The sequence below is a fragment of the Sphaeramia orbicularis genome, chromosome 18, assembly GCF_902148855.1.
Source record: "Sphaeramia orbicularis chromosome 18, fSphaOr1.1, whole genome shotgun sequence".
NCBI lineage: Eukaryota > Metazoa > Chordata > Actinopteri > Kurtiformes > Apogonidae > Sphaeramia > Sphaeramia orbicularis.
Window position 1 is genome coordinate 24,352,635 of NC_043974.1, and position 18,185 is coordinate 24,370,819.

The window sequence follows — 18,185 nt, forward strand, 5'->3', positions numbered from 1 at the left end:
ATCTTTATTCATCTTTTTTCATTATTTTTATTTGTAATGAAATTCATACTCTGTTGTGTCTTCTGGACCTTTTTTTTCCTTTTTCTTTTTATTAAACGGCTTCGGTCATCTAACTCAAACAAAATCACCAAAAATGATTTCATGTTGTACAATCCACCTGGCGGACATTCCTATTGGCTTCACCAAGGCGCCATTCAACCGCTGTGGTTTATTCCCCTGTGAGGAAGGTCCGAGTCTTTACTTACACTGTAGTACTACTGATAGAGTCAAAGCTGCACGGATGGATAAAGTACTCTCATCAGGTGATTATTTCTAAATGAAAGCAAGTACAAGTGTCCACATAACACTTTTAGCAGTGAAATGCTTTAAGAAATTATGGCTAGTGTTACCACCACAAAAGGAAACATGATCTATTTTTCATGATAAAGTGAAAATTAAAAACATCAAGGTTTTTCCCTCTTTGTAACAATTCTCCTGTTGATTTTATGTGAAGAAAACCTCAAAGTCAACTCATTTCTTCGTTATTGTTTATGAGATTTCATGAAAAGCACCATCACATTTATAGCTATATCATATGTGCTCACAAATTACCGGAAATTATATATGCTTTTTTTTGAAAAATCAGACTACAACGGAGATCGATGGTTAAAAAGTAAAAAAAAAAAAAAAAACTCCATGTGAGAAGTCAACCTACGTTTTCAGATGGGGAGAAGAGCGAGGAGCCAATAGCGTCAGCCAGATGGGTCATTTAGAGCTTTAATCTGACTGTGAAAGTACCGTCTCCTCGCATTTCCTACTACAAACAGCTGAATGGACACCAGTGGCTACTATACCCAGCAGAGACACAAAACGCCTCATCCTCAAAAACACATGAAGAAATAAAGAATAGAGGAGGAGAGGCTACTTGAAAACCTGATTCAGATATGGACACTTGATCTGATGCTGGACAAACCAAGTTGTCTCGGCAGAAGGAGACAGCAGCTGAGTTCCAGACTGAATACTGCCCTGTAACAAAGTTGCTCACTACGCTTCATAAATCCAAAGTGAACCTCAAACAAATGAAGCTGTGAACAAAAAGACAAAAACTGTGAAAAAGCTCTGCCCTTCGCTCCGAGAATATGGTTTTCCTGCTCATATAATAAAGCATAACATGGGAATCTGACACCCTTTCTTTAAACTGGACATAAAGAAACCTGGACATGGGGAAATTAATATCTTCCATGACTTATACCTGTCTGTTCAAAACAAGTGTGGAGATACTGTGGGCTTGTATTTGGTTTGAAACGAAGCTGCTGCAGATACAAATAAGAACCCGCAACCTGGGTTTGACTGACGGAGATGTGTTTTCAGAGCAGCCACAGAAACCTACCGAGTCCCCCTGTAATTATAGTCACTCTCTAACCTCACTGTAATGGAATCCATCAACCCTGTGGCAATGCTTTTCAGCTTTGATAGCCCACAAATTAAGTATCTGATGTAAATTTTCAAGCATGACTTTGAGGATTTTCTTCCCCCTGGCATCTCTCCTTGGTAGCTGCCTCAGGTCTAAGGGGACAGCGGTGAGATCTGTGCGCTCTGTCAACATCAACAAAGTCATCTGAAATGCAATGATGAGCTAGCGCCCTCTGCAGGACGATGCTGGTATTACACCCCTCCCCCACCCCTGTTCCCAATGTCCCTCAGTTTACAAGAAACAAACAGGAAATAAAAAGAGTAAAGAAACAAAAAGAAGAGAGAAAGAAAAAGAAATCCCCCCACCCCCCGACTGGGCCTGCCAGCACGCCGTTGACTTCAAGTGTGTCTGTGTGTGTTTTATTTGTGTGTCATATCAGTGTGTGTGCGGTCATGGCCGCCAGAGTCTCTGAGAAGATGTGAAGACTGGTGTGTGTTTGTGTGTGCGTGCACGAAGGCTCCACGGGGGTGAGGGGGACTCCTAGTATTTCTTCCCCGGGATGAATTCCTTTGCTTCGGGATTCAAGACGCTCTTCCTCTGCAGAAAAACAAAAAGAGGAGGAACATTTAATATTTGACACAGAATACTTGCATCATACATATGTATATCAACCCATATGCCATTTAAAAAAATAAATAAATCACGAAAGTGGAACTAATCTAGAGCCAGCGTTTATGTAGACATCACTAAGGATCACACACTGCAAGAGGTTCTGTGCACTATTAATATTCCAAACACTCAATGGCAGGAGGAAGTCATGTATCACAACAAACTTAGGACTAACACAACCACCAATAAATCAATGTTACATATCCACAGACTGTATCACTGAATAAAGTATAAAGCACATCATTTATATGCATCTTTTGTTAAGGTATCATCAAGTTTTCTTCTTTAAACTAAGGCTCCCAGTTTCCATTATAGTTCTGTTTACATAGCTGTGTTTTAGACAGAAAACAGCCACAGTAAAACCATATATCACCTCAGTTGTCCAAACAAGGTCAGAACTGTCACAGTTTAGTCTGAACCATGGATCAACAAACGTCCAACTTTGCCCAGAACCACATATTTTTTTACCGTCATAAACCTAATAATCAAACTCGTGTATAAAAAAAGCTACCATTTCGGCATCAAATCCCTTTGTTTTCATTTAGAGCTGTGCCCATTGAAAACAACAACAAAGCTTCTATCTATTCATCACTTTGTCACTTTCTTTGATTCAAAAAGTTGTTTCTTAGCTTGTCACTCTCTGACTCCCTACTCCCTTTAGTGGTCACATAAACAGACCGTCAGTATGAATAGATTCAATTCATATCTCTATAATCCAACACACTGGCATGTATTGCATAACTTGAGAACTCTTTATTCTTAACACTAATGATACTTTAAGGTATTTTTTTTATATTTGAAAGCAGAAGTATTACATATAGCCCTCTCAAAAAAATAACTTCACAACTATTATGACTACTACAACTTATTATGATTACTACTCAAGCCTAAACTAAACACTAAACCCTCTCCACTATCTACTGCTGTGAGGTGAGTATCTGACTCACCGCCACCTCCTCCAGGTTGCTGTGGTGGTCGCTGACCGACAGGCCGTTGAGCTGCTGCTGCAGCTGCCCCACCCCCTGGTTGTTGAGGTCACGTGATGGGATGAACCAGTCCTGGTCCTCCTCCTCTAGCATCTCTTGGAAGCAGCGTTCCAAGAACTCCTGCTCCAACAGCTCCTCTTCCACCTGAGAAACAAGAAACACAGACAGTGAGTGCATTAGCAAGGAGGAAATGAATGAGCAAGTGTGAGATCATCTGCATGATAATATGCACTAGTTTCCATCACAGAAAACCTCCTAAAGTGGTGGTGGTGGTGGTGTGGGGGGGAGGTATTAAAACATGTGACTCATCCAGGAGCTCAAAAGGCCACTGAATGAACAGAGAAAATGTATTAAATGGAAAAACACTTGTCAAAGGGGTGTTTGTGTCTATACATCAACCCATGAAACTCACGTCATGTTCAAATAACATCAGACCTTCAAGGCAGAAAAATAACTTGTCAACAGCAGAGGAGCCACAAAGAAAAACGTACAATATAAAAGAGAAAGGAGTGTGTGTGGTGCTGAAGTGAATGGTTATCGGTCATCAGTCGCCTTCAGAGCCTCCGTCATGGGAACGGACAGTAAATGAAAGTAGAGGCAGAAGATGATAGAATGTGGACAAACAAAATGGAAAAGCAAGGTGAGAAACAAATTATTGTACCGACTAAGCAACAAATGCAATTTATGATGAACCTGAACACCTCATCATCAGTAAAATCTAATTTATTTTCACACTTTAGTAGAAGTTCCAAGCCTTTATTAAGAAATCTGACCAATAACTTTATTTTGATTGATTTCTAACATCTAAACTGTTTTCTCAAGGACATCTCCAACAATGGCAGCGCCCAACTTTCACCAGCGTTAGTCTAAACAAAGCTTAAACAAGGAGGGCTGTAGACAGAACAGCAGAGGACTGGCTTGAGGTGTTTTATTAAATTGTGTCAGAAACTTTTCTCCGTTATAGGATTTCTGAAAAGGATCAAGAGTTTTAGATCCTGACTTGCAGTACTCCATAAAAACTTTATCATTTGCTGCTTAAGAAGAATTCAAGAAACCATTAGCTATACTGAATTATGACGCATCATAAAGTTTTTATGACACTGTATAATGCTGAATTGCATTGTGGCAAATCAGCTTGTGTTGCTGAGTTACAAAAGCCCTTTTGTGATGACATTGTAAAAGTAGGTTCTTACTGATAATACTCACAATTGTTCCAGCATGATATCAGCATGCACAATCCTAAAGCCACAACCTGACCCTTTTTTTTTTAGTATGCTTTTTGAGTTGTGTGTTTGCACATGCATCATTAATTGTCACTGTCAATGCATTGGGAAGAAATTTTAAAACAAACTATTTATCCAAGCAAGGTAGCTTAAAGTACCACCACTAAAAAAGTGACATTTACATACAAATCCATTTTTGTCTGATGTTGAGTGAAGGGGAAAAAAAGCTTTAACCCCAAGTATGTGGTAAACTAAAATAGAAGCATGTGAAAAGAAAACAAAAAAAGTCAAGTTATGGCTGTGTGTTAAAGTAGTAGTTTTTCTCAAATGCCATCTAAAAATATCTTGTTTTGTCCACAGCTTTAAAATATTCTGTTTATTGTCATTTAGGAGTGACATAACCACAAAAATATGCAAATTGTAGAACCTGGTGTCAGAATTTTTCTAGATTAGCTAATCGTCACAGCTCTGCTCAAACCTCACCCACCTGTCTGTTATACTCCTCCTCGTTCTCCATCCACATGTACTCAGCGAATGGGTTGGCGTCGTTGCCTTCTCCAGCGTGCCCATTGGCCACTGGCTCCTTCCCCTCCTTCCCCGGAGCCCCGCCTCCCGGTGTCTTGGCCACCTCTGGACCGCTCATCTCAGCTGGCTCTGCACGACAGGACAGGTAGACACACAGAAGTTACTGCTGATTCTTGGGGGATTTTAGTATTTGAAGCACAGAAAGTATAAACCCCAACAAAATGGAAGATTGGCTTTTAATTTTAGAATCAGACAACTAGTTACCAAAAACAAATGTTTTAAGCAATATAATTTCACCTCATTCCCCATTCAGCTCAGCGCAGCACAGCAGGATGTAATTGGCAGTAAAAATTTCCTATTATCATCTGTTTTTAGGCTTCAACTTTTCACCCTGGAATCCAAATTAAGCAAATTAACAGGCTGGGTTACATTTCAGCTAGAAGCAGCTCCCTCTGGCAGAAAATCCTGCATCGAGCTTCACTGCTCATAAACAACAAAACCACCAAACAACAACTTTCCATATCCCATGCTCTAAATGAGAAACAGAACAGCAACACCAGCTGAGACTGATCAGCAAAAACACCAACAAACCCCTCACTAAAAATGTTTTTCAGAGTGAATATCTAAATGGGCAAAAAGGCCTAATGGAGTTGTCGGTATTTTACAATGGTGATCAATATTTTTTACAGGTTGGTGGCATGCAATGTTGCAGTAAAAGGCCACATTGTGTTATTATTAACCAGGAGAACACACACAGACAAACAGAGCACTTAAATTACAGCACCATTTAGAGACAAACAAAAACTCAATCTATCTCAAAGCCAATTATATTATTCTGGTTATGAAAGAACGTTTCACTTAGCTCATTGTCCCTCAGATGGTCAGAGATAAACAGTTATAACTAACTGGTCTGATGTGTTTGTGTGGTGAGGTTGCTGAAGCCTTGGGCTCATTGCACATGTTTTCATCAAAGCAAACAGTGAGTCATCATATGTAATGTTGCTGCGTGTTTCAGTTCTCAGGCTGCAGGTGTATGCACATCTGTCCTACTGCTAGCTCGAAACAGATATAGGGTTTAGTATCTGCAGAAGCAAAAGACGACAAGTGAGAATGAGAGCACACATCCTTGAAGCAACTCAATATTAGAGCTTGATGTGGATGGATTTCTGGGGTTGATAAAGAAGACAATGTACAGTGTAATTTGGAGTTTAAAACAGGATTGATATAAATTAGTTATGGGATCTGCTTTTCAGGAGGCTTACAGATTGTAATATAATAATACTTAAGCATCTGTATGCATTAAAATGTTCAGTTTTAGTGCACATTAGCTTGGAGTATTTGAGTAATGCATTGTTGTGCTGTTTAAGAAACAATGATGAAATTCTGAAAATTCAGCACAGGGTGAGTGCGTGTTGGCCGGTTTCTGTTCTGCATTTTTAAGAAAAGAAAATGACTACATTGCAACAGCATTTAATAATTTAATAATAACCTTTAATAACGAAAATAGTATTCATTTTTTAAAAAAACGTTTCACACACCAATCTTCCAATTACCTCAGAAAGTAGCGGTGTCACATACAATTTCTACCCCCGTATTATTTTGTACTTCCGGTGTTTTTGCCCATGCTCACTATGTGGGTAAATTTGGCACATCATGCTGCGTGCTGGTTTTAAACCCATATTGTTTTTACCCCCATTAACTGTGTAGTTTGAACATCCAAATGAAGTGAAATTTACTATAGTAACCTAAATGATAAATGGGGTAAATTCAGTATGACATGTTTCACTCCCAGATTACTACATTGAAAAAAATGTGGTTGTGCATGTGCATAATTCTTACAGAGTAAAAAAAAAAATACGGGGGTAAAAATTGCATAGCGCCACAGAGCATGCACAGCTTCTTATTGAAAATCGTAGGCCTCTTATATATTATTCATATGTATAGTAAGTCTAATGCGACAGTGATTTTTTGTATCAAATGTATGGTGTGGCAGCAAGGATTTTGCTGCATCAGTGTGCCACGGCAGAACCTTACCAGCGGAATGTCATATGATCTTTTACCCAGCTTGGCCTACCCTAGTTTAACAAACACTATCTTCCACACTGTGTCTAACAATAACATACTGAATAATTATTCAACTTCACAGACTTCGTGTCCAATTAGATGTGTACACTATTCTTGCACCACACTATGAGAACCTGAGTTAAAGCCAGAAATATTTCTGTCAATGTGACCATGACCTGGTCAACATTCAGTTCATCCTTGAAAGTGAAAGTTTGTGCCAAATATCATGAAGTTCTGTCAAGTTGTCCCTGTGGTAACATACTTATTAAATATGGCACGTCCAAAAGACCACTTCTACATTCAAAAATCACACAACACCAAAATAAGTGTAAGAAAAATTTTCTGCATAATATTTAAGTTTCTCTTGATGCAACACTTGGCACAGGACCTGATCTGAAGATGCATAACAAGCACATGACATTTCTCTATTACTCTGGAAAGAAATGACACCACATTACCCAGATACTGACAAAACTGTGGAAGTATTTCTATTTTCCTTCGTACAAAAGAAGGATTAAACAACAAAAACAATATAAACAAAAAGTAATGTTGGTATTAGCTACCAGCCAAGTCATTTGAAAAGAATAGAAAAAACACTACTGGGATTTGTCTGCCACTCTGGAGACAAAAGATACCACAACACCAGGACAGGAAACAGAACAGAAAGAGATTTATTGGGGGGGGTTCATCTGTGAAATTCGACTTCCAATGAGCAAGTTTGTTTCAGGTAGACTGAAAGTATGTAGTAGAAAAATCAGCGCATTTACATTTAAAGTCTTCATAAAGTAGGATTAAACACATTCTTAAAAAGTTTTCCCATCACCCATTATCAGAACGCATACACAACAATTCCACTATATCTGTTACGAGTCCATATTAGCTGACATAATCAGTCTGCCACTGCTAAACACTGAATCAGGCCTCTGCAGAACATGAAAAACTGGTTTTGAGGAAAAAAAAAAAAACGAGGCCCAAATTCTAAATTTCAGACTAAATAAGAACACCAAAGTTCATAAGCATTTCCCCTGTGCATCCCATGCTGTGTGTGTTTTGGCCTGATCCTCGTCCTCATGCTTATCGTCTCTCTACTCAGGCAGTCGCTGGATTTCCTCTAGACCAAAAGGAATACAAATCACATCTTAAAGTATAACTACTGCTATGTCTCAAGTAGAAGATTCAATAGTGGAATGTATTGATTTTTGCTCTTCAAGGCTTGCCATTTAATTTATATTTTATCAACTGTAACTGAAGGAACTAAAGTGAGTTGACCTAGAGCAAAAATAAACAAAAAATCCCTACAGACACTGCTTTTACATGAGACTAAAAAATGTTAGTGGATTCTTGTGCTGCATTTCTGTCCAGGTGTCCGACATTTCATTATCTAAAAGGTACAGAGAGTCCTCCACGTCTGATGAGACAGGCCCACTCCAGTGACATAATCCTCCAACTGCCAGCCAGCTCCAACAGACTTGGCATGACTCAACTGCGGCCTCACAGAGGGGAGAAAAAAAAAAGTAAAAATGATTATCTCAACTGAGCCGTGCACACAGCCATGGGGTCAGCCCAAAGCACACGCACTCCACTCCAACATTTCACTGGAGAGGAAGTTCACCTGCTTTAAATCCACTAAACTTAACCCATATGATGACCTAATTTCACATTCAGGACACTGTGTTACTTTGACGCCTGTTCCCCGTGTCTGTTTCAGTCGTCAGGTCTAAATCAACAGATGTGGGCAGAGTTCGAATGCTGCTGGCTGTAGAGACGCACAACCCCTCTAAACAGTTCACATGAACATGAATAATCTAAGGAGGTTAGTAGACTAAGAGGAGGTGCGTCTGTCGGCGGTGACGCTTTAGTCCAATTATATAGCACGGTAATTCACACGACGACAAGATGATGGTTATAACACAAGGCTCCCGACAGTGAGACGGCAGGTTGAAAAAACAAATTAAGCAACCAGTGAACCAGTAAAGTTGGACACAGCTTACTGAGCAACTTTTAAAACAAATACAGCTTTTCAGATAGAAGTCACCTCTTATTCGACTGTAAATGCTAATCTGCTGCTATCCTTTTTTTCTGTTTATATTATTACTAAATTCTTCTTTTACTTTATCTTATAACATATTCATATTTAAATTCCCATATATTACATAGACTGTTTAAGCTACTTGTTCTTATACTTTTTTATCATTTCTTTGTCCAGTTGGGAGTTGTGATGCATCCTCATTTCACTTCTGTTATTGAGTGCAGTTGACCAATAGTGATGCTAATTTCTAACAGGACAATTAATTAGCCCATATAAATCCCACTATCAGAAACAAATTTGACAATTAGAAACTGTCTAGCTAAATGTTGGGCTGAACAAATAAATACATTCAGATCACTGAATTGATAAATCTAGAAGTAAACATATTAGTGACTCCAGTAATGTACTGATTTTTCTGTTAATTTTTTCAGTGTTCTCCCCTTAAAGTCGGTAATTCCAGTTAAAACACCTAAAATTAGCCATCAGAGCCAAGTTCTGCTGATGTCAACTGTTTGTAAAAAGGATTATCCGTGCTGATTACTCGGCCTATCTCTGTGTGACAAAGAATCTAAGTCAAATGTACGCCACACATGATCAGGAAGGCAGGAAGAATATGTGCACCGTGTCTACAATTAGAGCTGAAATTATTTATTCAGCAGATAAAGTATTTAGACAGATTTTACCAAATTAATAGAATTTTCACCTGGTCATAAAGTGAAGATGTCTTGTTTCAGGTTATAAAACATGCACATTTTTCCCTTTATCTGTTTCATATTAGGTCAACTTCCATAGCTCTGGGTTTTTGACTGCTAGTTGAAAAAACAAAAGCAAGATAAGAATAGTTGCTTTGTGCGGTGGAAAAATATACAACAGACCTTTTCTTTTTAAGGCTAAATGAAGAGTAAGGATATGAAGAAACAGTGATAATCTAAATAGCAGCCTCACCGAAGAGATGTAAACTTAGCATGTGATTCCAACCACAAAAATCAATCAGTAGCTGCTAAGAGTCATGAAAAACCTAGGTGACAGAGAGCACAGCAGGACAAGAAACAACAAGGTAAAGTATAAGCCATTATATAGCCTCTGCATGTAGCTCTTAACATGTTCATGTTGCATAACCCATGCGTTGGACACTATGTAATATTCAGTCAGTGGAGCTGAGGACAGCCCATCCTCCACGCCCGCGAGCACAGTGTGATTTGATCCAGTTCGATGAGGGTGAAGGATAAACACTGGAGACGTAAAATACTACGCTGCAGTCAAAATACAGAGAAAGTTGACAAAAATATGATATGGCTTGCTGTAACCCTGACAGGGAAGTTTGGGTTTGGCTCAGGGTTAAATGGAAAAATTCTCTTACTGGATGAGCCTGGTTATCTCAGCTGTGATGGATGCTCATTTCAAGAACTGACTGGAATTGAAATAAGGGGAAAGAAATCCTACTAATCAACAACATACAAAGGCAATCAAACTACAATAAAGCATACATCATCAGCTAACTCATTTATCTAATGACAAAAAGTCACTTTTCTTCCAGTATCTCCAATCTGAAAACAAATCCGTTATTTTCCCCTTACATAAATACGCATATATCAGAATTTGTTAGCAGCAAATAACCCACTGCTAAAATGGTTTTAGCCATTCATCAAGCAAGGAATGTTCCTACTTCAAGAACTACAGCCTACAAAACTGCAGCCTAGACAGAAAAACATTCAGAAAGCACTGACGTGTACAGGTGATAGTCTGGTTAGGTTGTCATTCAGAGATGAATTGGGTTAATTTTAGGTTTTTCAATGTAATTGGGCAAACTAATGCTCAGTGCAAAGGCAACCCCATAGAAAATGAAGTAGTTAGTGCTAAATATTTAAGGTCGTTTGGAAGAAAACTCATTAAAGAAGCTAGGAGTGAATCTTTGGGGCCTCTGACTATTGACGTGAACATAAACACCTTGGCTCTAATTTACTGTGTGAATGTTAAAAGCCCTTCGTTGTGTACGTGCATGTGCTAAAAAGATTGCAATCTCTAACCCGAGCGACAAAGCCTGAAGAACACGGTAAAGTGCATATATGTAACTCCATTATCAGTGGATAAAAGCTGCTTTGAATGAGCAGATTATGTAATGTAACTGTTAGTGTAGTGGCTGTAATGGGGGCTGCGCCTCCGTGGCTCTCAGCCTGCTAACGTCTGAAGAGCTAACAGGGCTAAACCAGGTGTCCAGGCCCACCTGGAAAGTTGGTAAATGGATTGGGAGGCTTTAGCCGAGGCACTGCTAAGTGGCTAGTTGTCGTGCGGTGGCTGCAAATAGACAGATCCATAGCTGCGCTGTCAATGAACGGGCCTAAGGTGAAGCTATCCCAGCAACAACAAAGGGTAGAGCGCTGCGTGGCTGAAAACACTCATTTTCATCACAGTTATGAGACGCATTCACATTTAAACGCCTTAAACGCAAACTAGACACCACACGTTAAGACACTGTGGAGCACTTTGAACACTGTGCACCGAGGTCAAACTTCGTTCCCAGCCGGATGCTTGAGGCCAAACAAAGTCGGTTGCTCCGCTATGTGTTAGCACGCTGCTACAGCATGGCAGCATCACTGAAACAGGTCAACAAAACAAGCAGCGCTCCGGGGATTACGGCAGCTTTACTCACAGCAAGGACGGACACAAATCCAACTATTCGAGGTTAAAATTACCTGGCATTGTGCTCTCGGCGTCGCGTCAAGGTGTAATGTCCAACAAACTTAGTACAACTACACGGCGAACAGTAACTAGTCGTCGTTTCTCCAGTGGACGTTTGTCAGTGCTGCGATGCGACGTAGCTCCGTTTAGCTAAACCCAGTTAGCCACCTTGCTAACGTTAGAAAGCTGAGGCCGTCACGTGGGCTGGTGTTGCTTTCATAGAACCAAGAATGTGGGAAATTGCACACATTCAAAACTATATCGAAATAAATCCACATGTTCTGAAGTACCGTAGTATTAAAATTACATGAAGGGAAACCAGGCCTAACTGATATTTCACTATTGTCATTTGTAAACCTTATTACATGAAGAGAAAGAAAAATATGTATAACTATCTATATATGTTTACAAAAGACTATTATATCTTTCTTAAAAAAGCCAAATTATTGTTGTAAAATTATAAACATAAAGCATAAATGTAATGGATTCATTTCTGTTTAAGGCTTCACTACAATACTTCAATGCCACTTTTATCAAAAAGAGGATTAAATTATACTATTTCCCAAAATCTTTATCACAATCATTGTCTTTATATTACATTTCCCCCCTCTGGAAGCAAATTTCATTAATTTAGTTAGTTTAGCTCATCTCCATTTCAATACACTCATAAAAAATATTAACCTATGCATGACAACTTGAGGTTGTCTGTTAAAATTATGTATAAAAATGTATTATAAAAGCTTTACATGTTGAAATTTGGTATCAAACAATAAAACATTTCTTGATAGTCCACAGTATCTAAGTGCTTTAAAAGTGTCTAAGTTTGGGAATAATGTCTATTCCTGTCAATTCCGTTTGCTTATTATTAGGGCTGTCAAAATTAACGCGTTAACAAGGATTAATCCATTATCATGATTAATCTGATTAAAAATTTTAACACAATTAACCCACCTGCAATGCATAATGACTCTGAACATCTCTGGCAACGCATTTCAGGCAGTTTGTCTAAGTAGAGTTAACGTCACACATGCGCAAATGGGCAGTTGATCCGATAGTGACAGGCAGCAGAACCAATCAATAAGGATGGAAAACACTAAACAGCATGCTGGCCCTTTGGATGGGAAATTTAAGCACAAAAATAACAAGATGGAACAGTTGTTTTGTTGAAACTGTTGAAGGTATTTAATAAACAAGTTAAGTGCATATATATTCCTTTCTTTCTTGAGTCTGTTTGCTCATGCAAAATGAAACGTAATTAATATAGATTAAAAATGAATGTTTAATCCTGATTAATCGAAATGAATCCACAGCAACACTGTGATTAATCTGATTAAAAATTTTAATCGATTGACAGCACTACTTACTATAAAAGGAGATGATTAATGTGCAGACAGTCCCATGTTTCCTAAGCAAGATAATGAAATGTGAAGACAGAGTGTAACTAACAATGTTTTTTTGGACAAAAAGTGACAAGCTCAGAATTTCATTGTTTTGATAGAAGCTCAGAGAAAATGTTATTTCTGTGATGGTTTGAAGCTTGAATAATAAATGTTCAAAAACATTTTAAATCTCCACTTTTCTTTGGATATAAATATGGAATGCTAGTAAAAACTTTCTACTTTATTGGAAGTTTGGATTTATTTGGACATACATTTGCTGTTTTTCATGTTATATAAATATATCTCATGGCTGGTTTGATATTAAGCCAAACACAGGGCCAGTATAATGCAGTTTGTCATGAGATGTCATACTTGAGAGCCCAAAAAACAAAATATATTACTGTACATGAATAAGTATAAATAATAATGACAACAATTGTGAAATGATGCAGCACCATAAAGAGGGAGCCATCCTCAGCTCACCTCTTCAACCAGCTTTAGGTTTTTTTTTAGACTAAAGTCACCTCAAAACAAAAATGACATTTCTAGTGAACAGACATAACATGCTTCATGTGCATCTTCATCATGTTTCTGCCTTCTGGTTCATTGGACACAAGCAGCTCAACTTGTCTGTTTTCTAACTCACACTGCCATGCTGCTTATTACTAATGCAAAACCAGTTAGATTTAGTGCTGATGTAGATCACTCTTTAATTTTCCAGAACCTGTTATGATGATAAATTTCAGTTAAGTCCATTTGCATAAATAAAACCGGTTCAAGCTCCTTCACTGGACCTGACTGGCAAAAGTGGAAATTGACCGAACTTTATCTGTAACATTCCCCTGTTTCTGTGTTATGGGAATAATAAAGCACTATCTTATGTCCAGCCAAGGCTCAAATATGCAGGATCATCATGCATGTGCATGTTGATGTAAGTGAAGCAGAAGTGAAGAGCACCTTGACTGAAGACCTGTCAAAAAGAAAATGCATTCTGGATAAGAAAGCAGCTGCTGCAGAACATGTGGTAATATCTAGCATCAGTATTCTCATTCCTCTTTCCCCCAGAGGCTAATAGTACACGATTAGACAAAGGATCCCAACACTGAGCACAGTCTAGCGATGATGGAATCTGTGCAAAAACCCACTGTAACTCACTGTTTACTCTGGTTCAGATTAAAACAGAGATGTTAATTTCTTCCTATGAGAAAATGGAGGGGATGTTAACCAACATCCAGTGTCATATAAAAAAAAAAGATTAAGGACTTAAGTGTCACAGTGTGAAACAGACAATTAAAATGACATCTCTTTCTCGTGCAGTTTAATGTTTGAGGAGTTAATGTAATTAGTTAAAGTAATCGAGTGATGGACAGCACTGATGGCGGTTGCCAAGCAGCAGAAGAAGGACAATACCTTTGTTTCAGCCTGTGATAAATGGTAGAAATAACAAGAGACTTCTCTTTTTAATTACACCTATATGAAATGCTGGAGGATTTTACTTTTGTCTGCCTTACAACCCACTGTAAATGCAACCGACAGAGACAGGTATATCACTGTTTGCAGCTTCAATACCAATATAAATCCTAACAACAGTGAAATGTAATATTAATGAGTAAACTAGCAGTTTTCATTTCCTTACTTTTGCTTTGTTGAGGTCTATTTCCCATTTGATTTTTGTTATTTACTTTTTCCTCTTTTTGTAACAAGAAAACGCAGATGTTCCCTCTTTGAGGCCTTCATTCAGTAAAATTCAATCATGTAAATTAATGGAGTATAACACAACAGATAACTACGGGACACCACTGTTGGTAAAATGACTTCTCCTCTTATCTTATTATCTTATTTTTTGATAGCTGGCATCAGTCAAAAAGGCAAATAATGCTTGGCCATTCATCTCAGTTGATAATACATAAATGTTAAAAAAAAAAAAAAAGATGAATGTATAGTATATATATGACATCTTGACATGATGCATAAAGTATTAACTGAAGTTTGAACAAATTTCATCACGCATTTGCACGCATTTGCACTATGCACTACTTTTTTTATCTACTTGTTCTTTATATATATATATATATATATATATATATATATATATATATATATATATATATATATCTTTTCATCTTTTATCTATTTTATATATTGGCATTCTATGAACAGCAAAGCAAAATGTTATTTTACAGGGAACATGTTTCCTCACTATCCATCCAAAGACAAATGCTTTGAATAGTGAATAAAAGTCTCTTAATTCTTACTTTTTAAAGTATAAGTTAAGATCCTCAGTAGATAAAACAAGAGAGACGAGAAACAACAAATACTGTAACATACAATAAATAACTGGAAGCATAAACTGCGCCATGCCTGCTTCAGTACAAGGTAAACAGGATGTATGTGTGTATTACTTATGTATATGTTACAAACACTGAAGGTGGAGAGCCGGGGTTTCCAGTGGGACAGTGAAGGCAGCATGTGAACAAACAACCAACACACACACATACACACACATTCACTACTCTCTCTACTCCAAAACACAAATGCCTGCGTGGCCTCGCTGCTGAAAGCATTGCTCTCTATTAAAACCAGATAACCTTATAAAACCCAAGTAAACTGATGTTGAGGTTGACAGTAATCATGACAAACAGACTCAGTGATGATAATAATAATAATCCTTATTGTTCAAGTGTAGCTCCTGCTCTGGTATTGATTTAACAGAGACATCAACACTTACCCTGGATACTTTATTAACTTTAACAGTGCAATAATTTAGCAGGTAAAAATGATATTAATGTCAGAAAAAGACTTTAAGATCATATCCTTGTGGTGAAGTTTATGCAGAAACTGGCAATTTATGTGTAAAATGGCTTAATTTGGATGCTTTTTACATACAGATGACCGTTTCTAGCTGTTGTAAATAAATCCCCACTTTTATTTTTCTTTCTGCACTGGAGTAAATAACTATGTGCCCTTTACTCCCCCAATAACAACTGACTCACCCCACAACTTCAAGAGCAAATAGAGGGAGAATCCGCAAACCAGCTGTCGGGGTCTCTTTTCTGCTCCCGGATGTCACTAAAAAAGCAGACAGCGACGAAATACTTCCACAAATGTCCACTTTCGTATTAAACACGTATCTTCTTAGTCAAGTCGGTCCCGTTATCGATTAAAAACAGGCAAATTGAGTGTTTTTCTGCCCTAAACGCTAAGAAGGAAAAACGTAGTGTGGTGGTCGCGTTTGTCCAGCTGTACAATCCTCTCATTGGTTGACTTACACGTCAGTCAATGGTTTTCACGGTGCTCATTGGACGAGCACACACCCCGCCCCGCCTCTCTATTCACATAGGTAAACAAAATATTAGCCCATTTTTCTTGTTTCTCTTTCTGTGATCGTTAAGACCGGTTAATGTTTGACAAAGTGGATCTTATATTGTGGTTTGACCTCTATTTAGCAGACAGTGCTCCAGGTTGGTGTTTGTTTAAGCTGCTAAGAGGTGGGAAAGTGAGAAAATAAAAGTGGATTTTCATGTGTGTGAGAAAAGTGTGTATTGTCTGCCTTTGTGCATTAGTGTAGATTACACAGAATGAGTATTTAACCCAAGTGCTGCTCTTCTCATGGATATTTTCATTTTATTCTATTTACTACTACTATTATTACATTTTACTAAGCATTGCTGTTCCACTTTTTCAACCCCTCCCTGTTCTGTTAAAACCTTCCTTTTCTTAAGGTGTTGAGTTGCAGTGTTTGTCTTAAACTGAAGGAGGAAGTGTTTCTGCATGGAGTGAGTCTGATTGTCCTTCTTAAACTGAAGAATCTCTTTAAACCCTGTTAGATTCACTGAAAAATTCATTGTAATTAAGTTGAAAACTCCTGCTCATGAAAAGCTGACTACAAATATGGCTCTCACATGACAACCAAAAGTATATGATTTAACTTATTTGAGCTCAACAGCAACAAAATGTAAAATGCATATTAAAGCAGCAATAATATAAACCAGAAACATCATATATAACACATATACAACACTGACAAGAGTAATGACTGAGTATTTTATTGCACATTAACATTATAATACACGTTTTGGGTGATATTATATACATACTTTTGAGAATGTTTGCTTTCTTGTGTTTTGATAGCGAGGTATTATTACATAATCATATATAGTAGTAGTTGAGTAAAGCATCTGAAAACTTCTGATAGATTTTAATATTTCATCCTTTCATACAGTGCAAGCTCCTTGTAATAGATGAGACATTAAGGTCAGTGGTGAAACAGATGATGCAGTGCCTTGAAGTCACAGCAGAGGGCGATGGTAACACACACACAAGTGTACAGTGTGTTCAATAACAGAATACGGAGTAGTTAAAAAAAAAAAAAAAAAAGAAAACTGACCCTTGACCTGCTACCTTCAGTACCTTTAACGTCTGTAAAAGAACTGGTGATTCTTAATAAGAGTTAAAGACCAAACCAGAAACTGGTCTGAGCTTACACAAATGAACTGTGACATTATTATAGAGGCTTAAAAACCAAAGTACTGAAAAATAGCATCTCTTCATAGTTACAGGAAGACCACAACAAAAATAAACTTTATTTGATCAGTCTTGAATAATAAAACTTCTGTCAATGTGTGTTGTGTCCTATTGTTTTAGGCATATTTACGGTACTTGATTAACCTGTTTTGTTTTGGGTTTTTTTATCTTATAATTTAATCATGCTTTTAGATGTAAAGCACTTTGGGCTTTGTTATGTTGTTGTAAAGTGCTATAGAAATAAACTTTGATTTGATTTGATTTGAAAACTGTACACACAGATATAATAATATGATGAATCCTACATTTTTCAGTGCTTTTATTTGCCAGTAAAACTCTTTGGAACATATTAGAAATCTTATAATTGTTTTTGAATGTATCTCAGAAATGAAAAGAAAACTTTTCTATTCTTCTTTCTTATTCCTATTTATACACATTAGTATTGACCTTTAACCAGATGCAGTGATTAAATACTGAGTCCCACTTACATTTTATCTATCAAGAATAAATCACATTGTCACAATCATTTCATGAGAAGAGGTAAAAATATTTTATATCAACTTGTATTCCAACAGTGTATATATGAAACCTGAACAACATCATTCATTGTCATGTGTAATATGTCTGGCCCATAAAAGTATACAGTATCTATATATTTATTTCATGGTTATTTCATATACAGATGTGTGTATTCACATATCCAGGTGATATGAT

General features: G+C 37.5%; 1 protein-coding gene across 2 annotated transcripts; it reads right to left on the reverse strand.

Moving 5' to 3' along the window:
* Window positions 1-211: 211 nt before the first annotated feature.
* Window positions 212-16,159, reverse strand: paip2b (poly(A) binding protein interacting protein 2B). Of its 2 annotated transcripts, none has more exons than XM_030161896.1 (4): window positions 15,941-16,159; window positions 4,759-4,925; window positions 3,010-3,192; window positions 212-1,990 (listed from the first exon to the last, which is right to left on the reverse strand). In XM_030161896.1, the coding sequence occupies exons 2-4, from the start codon at window positions 4,912-4,914 to the stop codon at window positions 1,934-1,936; spliced, it is 396 nt and encodes a 131-aa protein (XP_030017756.1). In that variant the 5' UTR covers window positions 4,915-4,925; window positions 15,941-16,159; the 3' UTR covers window positions 212-1,933. The 2 variants fall into 2 exon arrangements, with proteins under 2 accessions (XP_030017756.1, XP_030017755.1); XM_030161895.1 differs by lacking the exon at window positions 15,941-16,159 and adding an exon at window positions 11,583-11,741.
* Window positions 16,160-18,185: the final 2,026 nt, after the last annotated feature.